Source organism: Aptenodytes patagonicus, chromosome 1, assembly GCF_965638725.1.
Source record: "Aptenodytes patagonicus chromosome 1, bAptPat1.pri.cur, whole genome shotgun sequence".
In the NCBI taxonomy this organism is placed as follows: Eukaryota; Metazoa; Chordata; class Aves; order Sphenisciformes; family Spheniscidae; genus Aptenodytes; species Aptenodytes patagonicus.
Window position 1 is genome coordinate 10,873,138 of NC_134949.1, and position 14,687 is coordinate 10,887,824.

General features: G+C 37.2%; 1 protein-coding gene across 8 annotated transcripts in view; it reads left to right on the forward strand.

Moving 5' to 3' along the window:
- Positions 1–14,687, forward strand: part of CACNA2D1 (calcium voltage-gated channel auxiliary subunit alpha2delta 1) — a 434,729-nt gene that overhangs the window by 383,935 nt on the left and 36,107 nt on the right. For 4 of the 8 annotated variants that reach the window (XM_076360445.1, XM_076360724.1, XM_076360283.1 and 1 more), the window contains 5 exons: positions 2,697–2,768; positions 3,857–3,928; positions 10,110–10,171; positions 12,393–12,469; positions 14,394–14,454. In XM_076360445.1, the coding sequence (XP_076216560.1) occupies positions 2,697–2,768; positions 3,857–3,928; positions 10,110–10,171; positions 12,393–12,469; positions 14,394–14,454 (344 nt within the window). Of the gene's footprint in view, positions 1–2,696; positions 2,769–3,856; positions 3,929–10,109; positions 10,172–12,392; positions 12,470–13,690; positions 13,706–14,393; positions 14,455–14,687 lie in introns of all 8 variants that reach the window. The other 4 variants (XM_076360363.1, XM_076360204.1, XM_076360534.1 and 1 more) reach the window with 2 other exon arrangements.

Consider the following 14,687-nt stretch of genomic DNA (forward strand, 5'->3'; position numbering starts at 1 on the left):
AAGTTGTGCTGGTGAATGTGGTGGTGGTGTGCTTATTCTAGTCATGTTGCGTGCATGACTGGATAAAGAGAAGAGCAAACTGAACAGTAAGTTTGTTTCTTCATGGCTTGGAATAAACCCCACTAAATGGCAACCTTGGAAGAAAAAATTATGGAGCCCAAATATTGGTAAAAACACATTCTTGGGGGAAAAAGACATAGCGGGAAAAATAGTCTTCCATTTAAAGTACGGGGCTAGGAATTTTCTGTTCTAATTTCTAATGGATTTCTTTGTGCCTCAGGCACATCACATAATGTATCTATACATGCTTAGTTTCTTCATGTATTAAAAGGCATTAATAAGTACCTTATAAAGAATGTGTGGTGATATAACGTAAGTCTTAAAAAGAACAAGAGCAAACAGTTAATGTATACTTGAGTTTTGACGGACTGTTGAAGTTGACTATTTTGTCTTTGGGACTCCTTAACTATGGCCAGCCCAGGTTATCATTTGAAATGAATATTGACCTTGATTTGATGTGATGGCTTTTGTTTTTCTTTTTTTTACCATTTCTTTTCTTCTCTGTTCCTTTGTGTGTTGGAATGGAATGTGAACTTCACAAATCCCTCCTCTGCCATGCCAATGCCTTCATGCATGCTGTTTGGGTTTGACCATGCTATTCATTATCCATTGCATGTAAGAAAATGTTTTTTTTTTTTAATTTATTTTTACATTTTAGCCTTTTGCTATTTATTTCGAGAGTGTGGATTAGTTGGGGGGAAAAAAGCAACTGCATAACAATAATTAAACTGCTTTGAATTAGTAGAGAGCATATGTTAATGCTATTATATTAAAGTTACTAATTTTATCTATCCTATATAAATAGGAACATAAAAATGTCTTTGAAGTTATCAGTAGACATTTAAAAGAAATATCCGGAATCTTTGTCTGAAATCTTTCCAGTGCATATTCTCTGTCTGAGAATAAATTTATTGGCTTTTCTCTTAGCAGACAGTAAGTCTTACTTGCTAAGGAAAAGCATGATTCCATATACCCGGAAACATGTACATTTGTTCCTCAAGAATATGAAGGCATAATCTTTTGTCTTCTAACACTATTCTATATTACAGTCTTGAAAATAAGGACTACTGCTAAGCTCTTAATGCTCCAGACTGTTATATGAAGGCTTCTTTTACCAGTTATTCAGGACATTACTTTCTTCCACTACGAACTGGAAATACATACATAAATTATGTTGAAATATGCTTGCATTCTTTGATAGAATAGCCACATGTACATTTGTCATGTACCTTTGCCAGAGAATGTTAGGATAGAAGGAATATAATCATCATTTAGAAAGAAAGGACTTTAGTCTACCCTGTAAATAAGTTAGTATAGCGGAATCACTGAAATCCTCTAAAAATGTCATCAGAATTTACACTAGTCTTGAAATAATAGTATCAGCTAATGACAACTTTTGTGTTGCTAATCATATCAGAAACAGTCCTCAGTTACTGAGAAAACTGCGCCTTGAGATCCTTTCATGTATAAACTGTCCTATTACACAAAGCAAATTATTATCAATCAAAATAAATTACTAAAACTGGACCTTTTTCATCTTCTGTTCTAAACTATCAGATTTAGATAGGTAAATAATATATCCCCATACTCTTCTAAAGATCCTTCATTAGGTGGGTGCATTAAATAACTATTGAGTGATGAGGACTGAGGATTTTTACACCACACGTAATATAAAGTCAGTGGGGCTTAGGCAAAATTACTCAAAAAAAAAAAAAAAAAGAGTCGGATTCCTAACAACTCATACGGAAGATGGCTCTGTCCAAGTAAATGCAGACTGCAACTGAGAAGAGAGTAGAGACTGGAGGGTGGTCTGAGCTAGTTCAGCAGAGCTACAATGGTCTTCCCACACTCCTATGGGACCAGGGTTACTGCAGATGCATGCCACCAAACTTCTCTGTGCTCCATAGTTGAGGGTCGACATCACGTACATTCCTTAGGTCTTGAAGCTGCTGGGTCGCAGTATTTCTGTGCTACAGGTTTCCATCTCTTAAATTGAGATAACAGCACTGATGTCAAGAGAAATGCATTCAAAACTGCAAGGTGCTCAGGGAAGTCCTGTAATGCTGACAAAAAAAGTGATTTTTATTTTCTTATACTAAAGAAATCCTTTATTCTAATTGCTGCCTCTTTGAATCTTGAGCCACAGTCCATTCCCACCTCATAACAGCAAGTTTGTAGTCTGCTTTTGGCAAAATTGCAAAAGAGTAAAATTATCCCATCTTACCAGTCAGCTGGAAAACTTCCCCAAACTTCCCTCTCCGTTCTTGGAGGCAGGAAACCTAATGAGAGATTCATATCTGATGCTTCCTCTGATGCGTCTTCTCCCACCCTTACAGTCTGTGACATACCAGCAGTAGGGGAAGCATCTTCCCAGCATGAGCCCCATACATGACAGACTGTGGATGGACACTAGCCGTTAGTGTTAATTTGATTTTCACTTCTCCAATTAACCTCTCTATCCAATGAAATAAAATAAGTGAGAAAGGGCCACTAGTAATTCATCATGTAAGAGATTAAAATAGATGGGTAAGTAAGCCCAGTTAAGTAGCTTACTTAGAAATGAAGGGATTAGAATGATTTGTAACATTACAATACTCTGTCTTTATTATTTGATCGTTCAATATCTTCTGCTTCAGAATCCTAAATCCCAGGAGCCTGTTACGCTGGATTTTCTAGATGCTGAATTGGAAAATGATATTAAAGTTGAGGTGAGATTACCTGGTTTCTCAGTACCTGTTGCTGCTTGCATTTCACTGTATAACAACTGAAAAGCAAAAAAACTTCTACATTTTGAATGGGAATCTATTTCACTATAAATTTCAATTTTAAATTTGTCAAGATGATGACTTTATAGACAGATGAAGTTATAATGAAACAAATTGAGAACCGGTACTATTCGTAGGCAAGGGCAATGCATTATATTCTTCTCATTTTGAAAGACACCATGATTGCTATTTAAATAATTCTTCTTCATTAAGTGGCAATTGCTGGGGTGGGGGCTTATAAATTTTTCAGAACAGAACACTTTTTAATAGGATATTAATATATTACCTGAAATATTTTAAAAGTATTTTCCTACCTCTTACTAACGCAAGCTTATTGCTGTGGTGAGAGAGAGAACTGAGAAATAAAGTTGTGTTGACAACAAATTAAATCCTCTGTATATTTTTCAGTTACTAATTTTGTAATACATTCAGAAATCAGAATTTTTAAAAAAAGTTTGTTAGTTTTGTGAAATAAAATGGAGGATTTTTAAACAATTTACATTTTTTTAACATTTTTTCACTTCATTTGAAATTGTTCTTTTATAATGACACTATTGGTATCTGTTAAATTCTGCCTCAAGTTTCTTTGAAACTCCTGCTTCAGAGAGGAATCACTCTCGGACTAGTATAAAAATGTTTTTGTGAATCACTGCTGCTACCAGAATCACACAGACGTGCTGGGAAGCACGAGAAATGCTAGAGAAAACTCATTCTCATCCACACAGAATTCATACTCTCTCTAGTGCCCAACATCAAGGGGTTTTATGGGATGGTCTTGCTATGCAAAGTATACCAGAATTGTTGCTTCATAACTCTACTGATTGAGTATATATTTGGATAAAGCAACTTCTAATTAGAAAAATCTGAAAATTGTAAACTTAACTTTTTTTTTTTTAAGAGCTATGACTTTCATACGCATTACCATTTTCTGTGCTTGTGTGAAATACTTTGAATCACTGAAAAGATTATTCATGTTACATGCAGCACCTAGTTCTTTTTTTTTTTTTTTTCTTTTTCTTTCTTGCCAATAGATTCGGAAAAAAATGATAGATGGAGAAAGTGGAGAAAAAACATTTGAAACACTGGTCAAGTCCCAAGATGAGGTAAGATAGGAACACAGGCAATTACAATTACAGGACCAAACAAAACCAGAAAAATACTGTGAAATGGTGAAAAAATGTTCATTTTGTAATGTCAGTTTGTATCATTTTTCCCTCTAGATTTGGTAGTTTTACTGGCTTATAGTAAAAGAAATTATGCACTTATGAAAAGAAGAATTGTTTTGTTTCTTGGTTTCTTTGGTGCATCATTAATCAGGCAGTTGTTGATGAGGTCTTACACTGTTCACCTGGAAATGGACCCAGCCTACTGCTGTGTATGAATCCCAAAACAAAGTACTTAGTTTGCTTGCAGAGATGTGTGAGGATGGGTTTGGTAGTTTATATTGTGGTTGAATGGGAAGAAAGTAGTGAGAAAAATATATAAAATTTATATACCATAAATGAAGAATATTTGGGATAAGCAAATTCAACTTACAGTTATATTATGTACTTGTGCTTTCTGAACAGCTTGTTGAGTTCTTTATTTTCTTGTCCAAAATGCTCATTCCTGATAAAGATTACTACTGGTTTCTCTAATAAGACAGATATGAAGAAATACTCAAATTTTATATGGGTCCTTACATGTATGCTCTACTTCCGGAGGACCTTAATGAGACTAAATCATGACTGGTGTGCCAAAGGAGCAGTTCTGGCCAGAGTATGCCCCACAGTTACAGTTCTACAACAACTTTTTGAAACTGTTTTACTCTGAATGTAAAACAGCTTGAAGATAGCTAATTTAATGACTTAGCAGAAGAATGTGAAGCAAATATAACATCAGGCAGACACTACACAACCCTTATGTGTATGAGCACACCATAACAATACTCAACAGAATTGCTTGGGAGCGTGCAGTTAATTTTTCATGTGTAGTATTAGCTGCCTGCTTCTGTTGATCTCCTGTAACTTTGCTATCTCCAATGGCTCTGCTGTTTGTACTTAAATGGCAGAATGTTCCAGTGAAAAGTTCCTCCTTCTCACAAGGCACATGCTACAGAATCTAATCAAGTTAAATTGATAGGAAATCAGGCCTCAGAGTTTAGGGGGGTTTTATTCTGTTAAAAACAGCACATTCCTTACGTATATTCCATTCAATGTCTAATAGATGGTAGCAACTTTTAAACTCTGCTTTAAATTTTGGCCAGATTACACGAAGTGATGCCCAATACTGAGCAGTTCTTATTACCAGTCCTCTGACTCAATTCTGCATTGAGGGATGATTCTTATATACTTATTCTCATTTTGATACAGAAAAAAATATTTCATAGTCTTAGTCTATTTTTGCATTAAACATGGTAGAAACTTACTTGTCTTCGTGGGTGAAAATCAGTGACAATGCACATGTTGCCTTTTAGATGAGGCTGAAAATGGAGCTGAATTTTCTGAAACATGTCTTGATTGTTCATCCATGCTGTGATTTCACAATGTCAAGTTCATGGTCACTTGGTTCCGCAACAGACCTTTGGGAACATACTTAGAATCATAGAATAGCTTGGGTTGGAAGGGACCTTTAAGGTCCTCTAGTCCAACCTCCCTGCCTTGGGCAGGGACATCTTCAACTAGATCAGGTTGCTCAGAGCCCCGTCCAACCTGACCTGGAATGTTTCCAGGGATGGGGCAGCCACCACCTCTCTGGGCAACCTGTGCCGGTGCTCCACCACCCTCATTGTAGAAAATTTCTTCCTTATAGCTAGTCTAAATCTACCCTCTTTTAATTTAAAACCATTCCCCCTTGACCTGTTGCAACAGGCCCTGCTAAAAAGTCTGTTCCCATCTTTCTTATAGGCCCCCTCTAAATACTGAAAGGCTGCAATAAGGTCTCCCCAGAGCCTTCTCTTCTCCAGGCTGAACAACCCCAGCTCTCTCAGCCTTTATTCATAGGAGAGGTGTTCCATTCCTCTGATGATCTTCATGGCCCTCCTCTGGACCCGCTCCAACAGGTCCATGTCTTTCCTGTACTGAGGACTCTAGAGCTGGACATCCCATGACCGTTCCTCAGCCTCTTAGTATCTGCACTGGATTTGACTAAGCATGCTGCTTCTGATAGTGTAATTTAAAAGGATTGCAAGTAAGGACAGGAAGTCATGCTCAAGATCTTCACAACTGTGCAAATCCATCAGAGGCATTTTTTATTCCTGAGCTATGGGTGTCATTCAGGAGATCAGTGGCTTTACTTGCATGTGTGTCCACCTGTGAGGAGACAGATTAAAATCTGTATATTCATTCAACTCCCTGCTAACAAGATTGTGACTTTGTGGCAGAAAGGTTATCATGGTATTTTATTATATTGCAGAGCCTAGGGAATTTGACTTAGTGTTGGGCGCTGTCTTCCTTCTGATACCCTATTCAGAAAGTGCAGAACCTTGTAGACTCTCTTCTTGAGTACAGAACCTCAGCTTCAGTGGGGGCAGACAAATGTAACTGTAGATGATCTTAGCTGAAAGATGATGATAGTGATGATCATGTAATCATGTAGGCAGCAGAGTCATACTTTCCTACTTTATTCTCTATGAGGGAAGTCAACCTAACTCAAGCCTTATACACTTACATTGTCCAGGTGCAAAGTGTGCCCATAAGTTATGGTCCTTGAAGCTGTGGAGTCCCATGATCTCATTAAATGTGCCCACACTCCTTCTCTGTTTATGACTTCATGCTGCCTTTCACCTCTTCCCATGTTCTTCTAAAGCAGAGACCAGTACCAGCAGTCCCCTTGCCTTCTGCCAGGACTCTCTTCTGTGCTTTCTCACAATAGAGTCCCCATCCCAGCCCTCCTGAGTAAGGCTTTACAATGCTGCTTTACAATCTATGGGGAAATCCCGCTGTGTGAAAAAAATGTGCCTTTTCCTGAATGGCTCCACTGTTGCAGGATGGTGAATGAATAGGGCCTTCCTGGGGCAGGGAGGGTAAGCCCCATCTGATCTCAATTCTGCTACCTTACCTGTGTCAGGAGCCCATCCTGTCTAGGAAGCCACCAGCCTGTCCCCCTGTTGTGAAGGAAGACTGGGTCATTCCTGACCCACAGTTGGAGAATCCAAAGTCCTGCTGGCATCTGCATTGGGGATAAGCTGCTCCTGAAGGGAGGGACTCACGGGGACATTTTCAGACTTGTGCTGTCGTTTTGTTTAAGGAATGCCTTTCCAAGCCTATGGGTGAAAAGGGCTCTGTGTAGGTGGTTAGAAAAGGGAGGATTAGAAGGTTACAAAAATGCAATAACACCATTGGGGTTATACAAGAAATTGCATTCATGGCAAAGCTGTTGAAGAGATCTCAGGTTGTGCATGCATTTCTCAGGCTGTGTGGTAATAAAAGACCTGAAACAATTGGTCCTGCAACTGTTTTCCCAAAGAGGGAGGGAGGGGAAGCATTTATACTTGCAAATGCTGGAGTCAGCTACAGCATCGAGGTGGGTGGCGGGGAGAGAACATGATGTCCCTGAGTTCATGACGATGTGTCAGTTATGCACAGCCCAGACCACAATCTGTATTTGAATAGAATATCCCAAGCCTTTTGATCCCAGATGCTTCAAGTGCCCAATTAAATTAATTTCCCTCACCTTCCCTTGCATCATGGCGCAAGATTTCTTCCTCTACTTGGATCTCTCTGAGAGAAGAAGGGAGCAGCCAGAGATGGCTGGCAATGGTGACTGCTTCAAGCCATTGCACCCTCCCAGCTCTAGGCTGCTAGAGCCAGAATAAAGCTGCTTCAGACCACGGGCCACGTATGAGCCATGCATCACTTAGGACTTGATAGCTTCATATATTTTCTTATAAAAAGGGCTGATGTGGTCAGTTGCTCTGAACTGACAGTTGCAGTCTTGAGGCTTAAAATTCATGTCCTTTTTGTTTTGTTTTTTGGTTTAAGTTTGCATTGCTTTCCTTTTGTATTGCAGCTGGCCCCAGCAGTGTCTTGGGAGATGACCTCATACTACAGCATAGAGACTGGACTTGTAGCAAGCGTGGGTGGGGTGTGCTGGAGTCTCCCAAGGCCTCAGGGGCTTTCCAGCTAACAGAGAAGATGCCATAGGAACAAAAGCATTGCCACATTCGGGCAGCCAGGGTGGGCAGTAGTGAAAACTGAAGGGTCACAAAAACTGCAATAACTTCTGTAGGTTCTTTGGCAGTGACCAGCTGGGGGGTAAGATGGTCTCAGACTGCTCAGTAATGAAGTAGGCAAAGGTAAATGGGAGCAGACGTATGAGGACTTGTCATCTCCTGGATTATCTTTGAAGGGAGATTTCAGCCAGTTTGCTTTCAAGCATGTTCGTAGTGCTGGTGGCAACAGGGTTTACTGTGAGCCCAGTTCTTCTCTTCCTTCCTTCCCACCTTGGGCACTACTTTTCTCTTGCCAATGTACACAGTGTGCGACCCATGGCACTGTGCCTAGTTCGGAGGGGCTGCCAGTTCTAGGTTCAAGTGTCTGCTTTTCTTGAGCTGAAATAATAGTGTAGGCACATTATTAAATATAAATAGGCTTGGATAAGAGTCTCTTCAGCCATCTTTTTACCTTAAATATTAAATATATCAGGACATCAGATGCTGATGCATGCATCTTTTTTTTCTTTTTTCTTTTTTCTTTTTTTGTCTCCTTTTTTTCTTTTTTTTTCTTTTTCTTTCCAAAATGGCTATTAAATTATTTACACTGTCATGCTGTGCTGAAAAGCAGCAGCCAGGTAATGAGAAGGTTTCAAATCATAAATGCCAAAAAAGACACCTCTTTTTCATAACCACGGTCATTTTCACACTTTTGTTTTACCGCAGGGAAAGAAAGAACGTAGACGTATACCTGTGGTACCTTTCACCAATGTTTGTAATGTTGCAGTGCAACAGCTGCACAGACTTCATTGCTGGCATACTTACAAATGTCTGATTGTAAAATAATAATGTGTTGCAGCTGGCATAAACTTGTAGTTTTCAAAGTGGAAAATTGAGTAAAATGATGTCAGCCAGGTGCATTAATGATTAAATCTATGGGGAACTGTGAGACTGTGTCTATCACATCATTTTTCATACCAAAAGAAAATGAATGGTAAAGCTTATCCTAATGTATTAAGTTATTTAAAAATAAACATTTACTTCCATGTTAAATTTTTCATAAATTCAAAAACCTCCTAATGAGATTAGAAACAGATGTAAGTTTAGCATGGGGTGCCTATACAATCAGGACTACCTGGCTGTGCCTGTAGATATGACTTAAATTTAAAAGCAGTTAGCCCGTGGTACTGTGACCCAAAAGGACAGGCACTAGCTGTTTTTGTTGTTAAAGAGTTACCTACAAAGTCTTTTTATAATTGAGGTTTTTTGTTTTCATAGTTTAACTGCAAAATGGTCTATAAAGGAGATAACATTTTATCAAATTTAAATCACATAGAAAAAGGTTTGCATAGGCCTGGCTAATGAATTTAAAAGGGTGTCCTGGTTTCAGCTGGGATAGAGTTAATTGTCTTCCTAGTAGCTGGTACAGTGCTGGGTTTGGGATTTAGGATGAGAATAACGTTAATAACACACCGATGTTTTAGTTGTTGCTGAGCAGTGCTTACACTAGTCAAGGACTTTTCAGCTTCCCATGCTCTGCCGACTGAGAAGGCTGGAGGTGCACAAGAAGCTGGGAGGGGGCACAGCCGGGACAGCTGACCCAAACTGGCCAAAGGGACATTCCATACCATGGGACGTCATGCTCAGTACATAAACTGGGGAAAGCTGGCTGGGGGGGCCGCTGCTCGGGGACTGGCTGGGCATCGGTCGGCGGGTGGCGAGCAATTGCATTGTGTGTTACTTGCTTTGTATATTATTATTATTATTATTACTATTACTATTTTATTCTATTTCAATTATTAAACTGTTTTTATCTCAACCCACGAGTTTTCTCACTTTTACTCTTCCAATTCTCTCCCCCATCCCACCGGGGCCGGGGGGGGAGGAGTGAGCAAGCGGCTGCGTGATGCTCAGTTGCCGACTGAGGTTAAACCATGACAAAGGGAAAATGATAGGTCATGTTTGTCTGGTTTTAGTTAAATTTGCATTTCATTAATGTTCAATAAAAAGGATATAGGTGATTCTTTTGCTAAATAATAAATAGAATTCAAACAGATTTGTACTTGATTTTACACTGTATTTCTCAAGAAAAGGGCATGCTTATTGAAGCTTCAGATTTAATAATATATTTTTTGATCAATATTTCTTTGTAGAGATATATTGATAAAGGAAACAGAACATATACATGGACTGCTGTGAATGGCACTGATTACAGGTAACTAATTTCCGATCTCTGACTTCTTTTGTGTAGTTAAATGTCCTTTTTGTTTATTTTGGTTAATATTTTAGCGTTACATTTTCTACACTAGCTAAGCCAGGACCAGACCATCTTGTGTCCAGGCCTGTAGGATTTGCTGGGTTCCTTTACAGCTCAGAATTGTTGCTCTGCCTAAGGACCAGAACCTCAGTCTTTCATCCAACTGTTCAGATTTATCACTAGGGTATTGCAGTATGCAGGAAAAAAAAGTTTTTATGATTGATGTTCAGAATCTTACTTCTCCTCCTACTTTTTGTATCACACCATACTTTGATTCTTAATTGTACACCTTCTCTTATATGCTTCCTCTTATTTCATCTTTTCTTTGCATTGTCTCCATGTTCTTGTTTTAATATGCATATTAAAAAGGAAGATGCTATATTTTGGTCTAAATAAAAAACATGACATGTTTTGTGCAAATCTTTTTCAGGCACAGTCATTGCTTATATCATAACTTTGCTAACCTCCATGCCAGATCTTAGGGGCAGGAACCATGCTACTGATTATCTCCGAAATCTCTATCTATTTGTGACAAGTTTTAGCTAATTAGCACTGATACTGCTTTGCATATAAAAATCAGATGGTGAATGGCAGCAGAAACAAATGAAGTAATGGGTAAAAGCACGTCCCCCCTTGAATGCAACGTTGGCATGTATATTATCTCAAACTCGTTTAAGCACACAGCTCTGTAACTTTAGAAGGAATGTAGAAACTTGACATTATCCAAAACAAGTTAAGGTTTACCAAGTCCCAGAAAAGTTAAACTGCTCTAGTTCAAAACCAGATGGTACAAATATTGAGTCAAATTTTTACTAAAACAATATTTTTATTGTGGTGAATTACAGTAGTCCTCAGCCAAGCTGGTTCCCATTTTTTGTTCTGTTCTGCACAGGTGTACAGCCAAGGAGAATGCAAAAGTTAGCTCATATGTAAAACCAAATAAATCAGTTTTAACAAGAGAATGCAAATATAGAACTTTATCTTTTATTCAGCATCCTATTTTTCTGTTGAACTGCCTCTATCTTTATACTGTGTAAGAAAAGAAAGGTTTTTTTATCAGACTATGCCATCTAGCAATCGGTAAAGAAATACATTTGATTTAGATGACTTCTTAATTCTTACTGAGCTCCCTGGCATGAGATACGGCAATAAATCCGTGGAGTCACATTGCAGCAAACCTATTAAACATAAAATTATAGATTTTAATTAGCAATTTCTGCTAGCAGTATCTGTTAATGACAGGTAAACTGCTACTGATTTCCCTAGAGGAGAACTGGTAGAAGGCTATCACTAAATATTCAGCAATCTCACTTACATTCTCTTTAAATGGCAAATGTATCATTAAAGGTCATCTCATTTATGGCTCAATTGTACAACTTTTTTAATGTTAATTTCTGCAGCTATCCATTAGAAACCATTGCAGTTCTACAGTCATGAAATGCGATGTGGGAGATGATGCTACTTCTTTAATGATTACTTGTACCTCCTGTCCTTTACCTACCTTTTTAGAACTGAACTCTTGTACATATGTATTGAATTTAGTTGCAAAAAGAAGCCCTATATTTTTTGAACAAAATTAAGTATAATCTAAAAGAAAATACATTGCAAATCTTAAAATGTTATTACACAAGGGTGTTCAAAGGTTTTTAGTGGTGACTGCATGATTCAAGAAAATATTTTGCATCTTGAACATAATGTGAATTCAAGTATTGCCAGAGACATTTTCTAACGAATACTGATAGTTGTTTTATTAGTAAAAGGAGAATCAGTCGTTATATGATGCATGCAAATCAGTGCAATACTATCTGCTGTTTTTTACAGTCAATGATCATTTTGACATATGTTACATTAGGATGCTAAATGTGTTAGAGGAAGATACAAGAAATCATGTATTTTATTATTTGCAATTATTTGGAAAGTCCTTGCTTATCTGTTAAAAGGTGCATTTATGCTTAAATGCATAAATAAGAATGAAAATAAACACAGGGAACTTCAAGACCGGCATGAACCTACTTGTGTCTATTACAAAGTGTGAGGCTGGTATGTCGCTGTATAACTATCTCATCTCATGATGATCCAACTTCCAAACTTGTTAATTGCTTTCAAAACACATAGAAGCTGAAACTGGAAAACTGCTGCAAATAACATAAACGCTTTACTTGTCTCATTTCTATTGCAGTTTGGCATTGGTGTTACCATCATACAGCTTTTATTATATTAAAGCCAAAATAGAAGAACCAATAACTCAAGCCAGATGTAAGTACTATGAAGGTTCCCTGGTTTTGTCTAGTATTGCCAAGTCTCAGATTCACTTAAAAAAGCAATGCTTAAAATTCATAAATTTTGTGGAATTCACTGATGTTATCATGATGTACCCAAAATCTGCAGCAATGATTCTAACCCATTGTAACATCCAACGTACAAGAAATATTCTATGAAGATAGAATATGTGCAGGTACCCCAGTTCGACTGACAATCCCTTCCCCCTTGCTCTGTGCCTATAGAATCATTGCTTTGTGTATCCTCTGTTGCTGTCATTTTAAAGGTCTGGATACTAATTTTCTCATTCTATTAGCTAAATATCATGAAATAGACTATAGTAGTAAAGTGGTTTTTTTGTTATTTTTACAGTAGTTACAGTGTCATATTTAGCAAATTACCTCCACTGCCTGTAGAAAAAGATTAACATGAAAGCACTGTTTGGTTTGGCTTGCAGCTAGGTTTTTATTTTGCACTTTACAAATAGTTTCAGTGGATGTTTGTAATGTATTTTTGGATTAGACTAATTTCAAGCCATTTACAGATTCTGGAGAGATAATTGGAAATGATACTTGTGAGTATTCAGAAACTTTTTGTTTATTAGGTGTAGCTTAACCATAATCTAGATAGTAGACAAAATAGAACCCATCACATCCTTTTAACTTTATCCAAGTGTTACGATAAACTTGAACAAACGTGCAGTTAAATAGAAAGTTAGAAAAGCACTATGAATCTCTCTGACAAGCATAGATACTGTTAGTCTAAAGAAAACTTGATTAGTGCTAAATCACTGTCCTCTACCATCACCTCCTGCATTTGAAGTAGAATATGACAAGTTTTTAATAATCATTGATTTATTTTGTAACTTTGTCAAATAGTAAGTAGTTTAAAATTAAAGTTTTAATGAGTGAATATGGCTCTCTTGATGGATTAGATCATCTGGTTCTGCACTTATATCAATATAAGCTGTAAAACAGACCCGTGAAATAGCCACAGTATATAGAAGGTACTTGGGAAATAATTGAGAAGGACATATTCTTCAGTCTGCAAAGATCTTTGTCTTTTTTCCAGACTACAGCTGTATGTAAATTGAACTTTTGATCTATCTATACACAATATTTTTATTCAAGGGGCTGTTTGAATAAAATATTGGTTTGTGACCCCTTTTGCTTTACCCTGTTTTTTTCTGTTTCCCTGCTTTCTCTTTCTGATGGATAGTGGCAATCAAAAAGGGCAAGTATATTCTTGTTGCTCAATTTCCTTCTGTTTACTGCAGTTGATATTTTTCACTTCTATTTCTATTCCTACTGGATATTCTCCTCTGTATTCCTCATCTCAGGATTTTTCCCATGCTCATTGGGTACCATAGCAATAGAAAGGGAAAAAAAGATGTGTTTTTCTGTTTTCACGCACATTTCAATATGTTGCTAATCTCTAATCCTTCTTTGTCTGGTCCTATTAGTGTTCAGTGACACCAGCTACTGAAGTCATTATTTTCAGTAGCATTTAAAGTGATGCTTATATGGATGAGTTTTTAAACTTTATTGCAGAAAATACTAGAAGCATTTTCCTTCATGTTCTAACAACTCGGTGTCCCAAATATTTCTTTGTATCAGATTGTAATTCTAATGAAAACATCTCATATGTTTTCATGTTGTCATGTTAATGAAATGTCTTCTCTAAGTAAGTTGTTAGATACATTATTGTTGCCAGGTGTATGTTGTATATAATAATCAAGTAATTTCTTCCTATGCTGTGAAATACTGAGAAGTATACAGTATATTAGTAGGAAAGTGTCTCAAAATAAACATTCCTTTTTAAATTCATGAATGCATGCAAAAACTAGTCAAATATTTTGAGAAGAAAAATGATGGCAAAAAGCCCCGTTTACTTACTTGGTATTTACTCTTCATCTTTGTAGATTCAGAAACACTGAAGCTTGATCATTTTGATGAAGCTGGCTACACGTTTATAGCACCAAGGTTGGTTAATTTCCTAGTAATAAGTATTATTTCAGCATTAAATAGGAATTTGATCAGATTAATGACATTTACAAAATACGGACTTGACCAGTAAAGTTTCATCTTGGTAAAAAATATTAAGTGAAAGACCAGTTATTAAATCCATGTTTTACAAGATCAATCTTTTCTTCTTGCTAGAGTGTAAATAGCATCTTCAGGCTCTGATTCTCTGATTTTATATTGATCAAAGACAG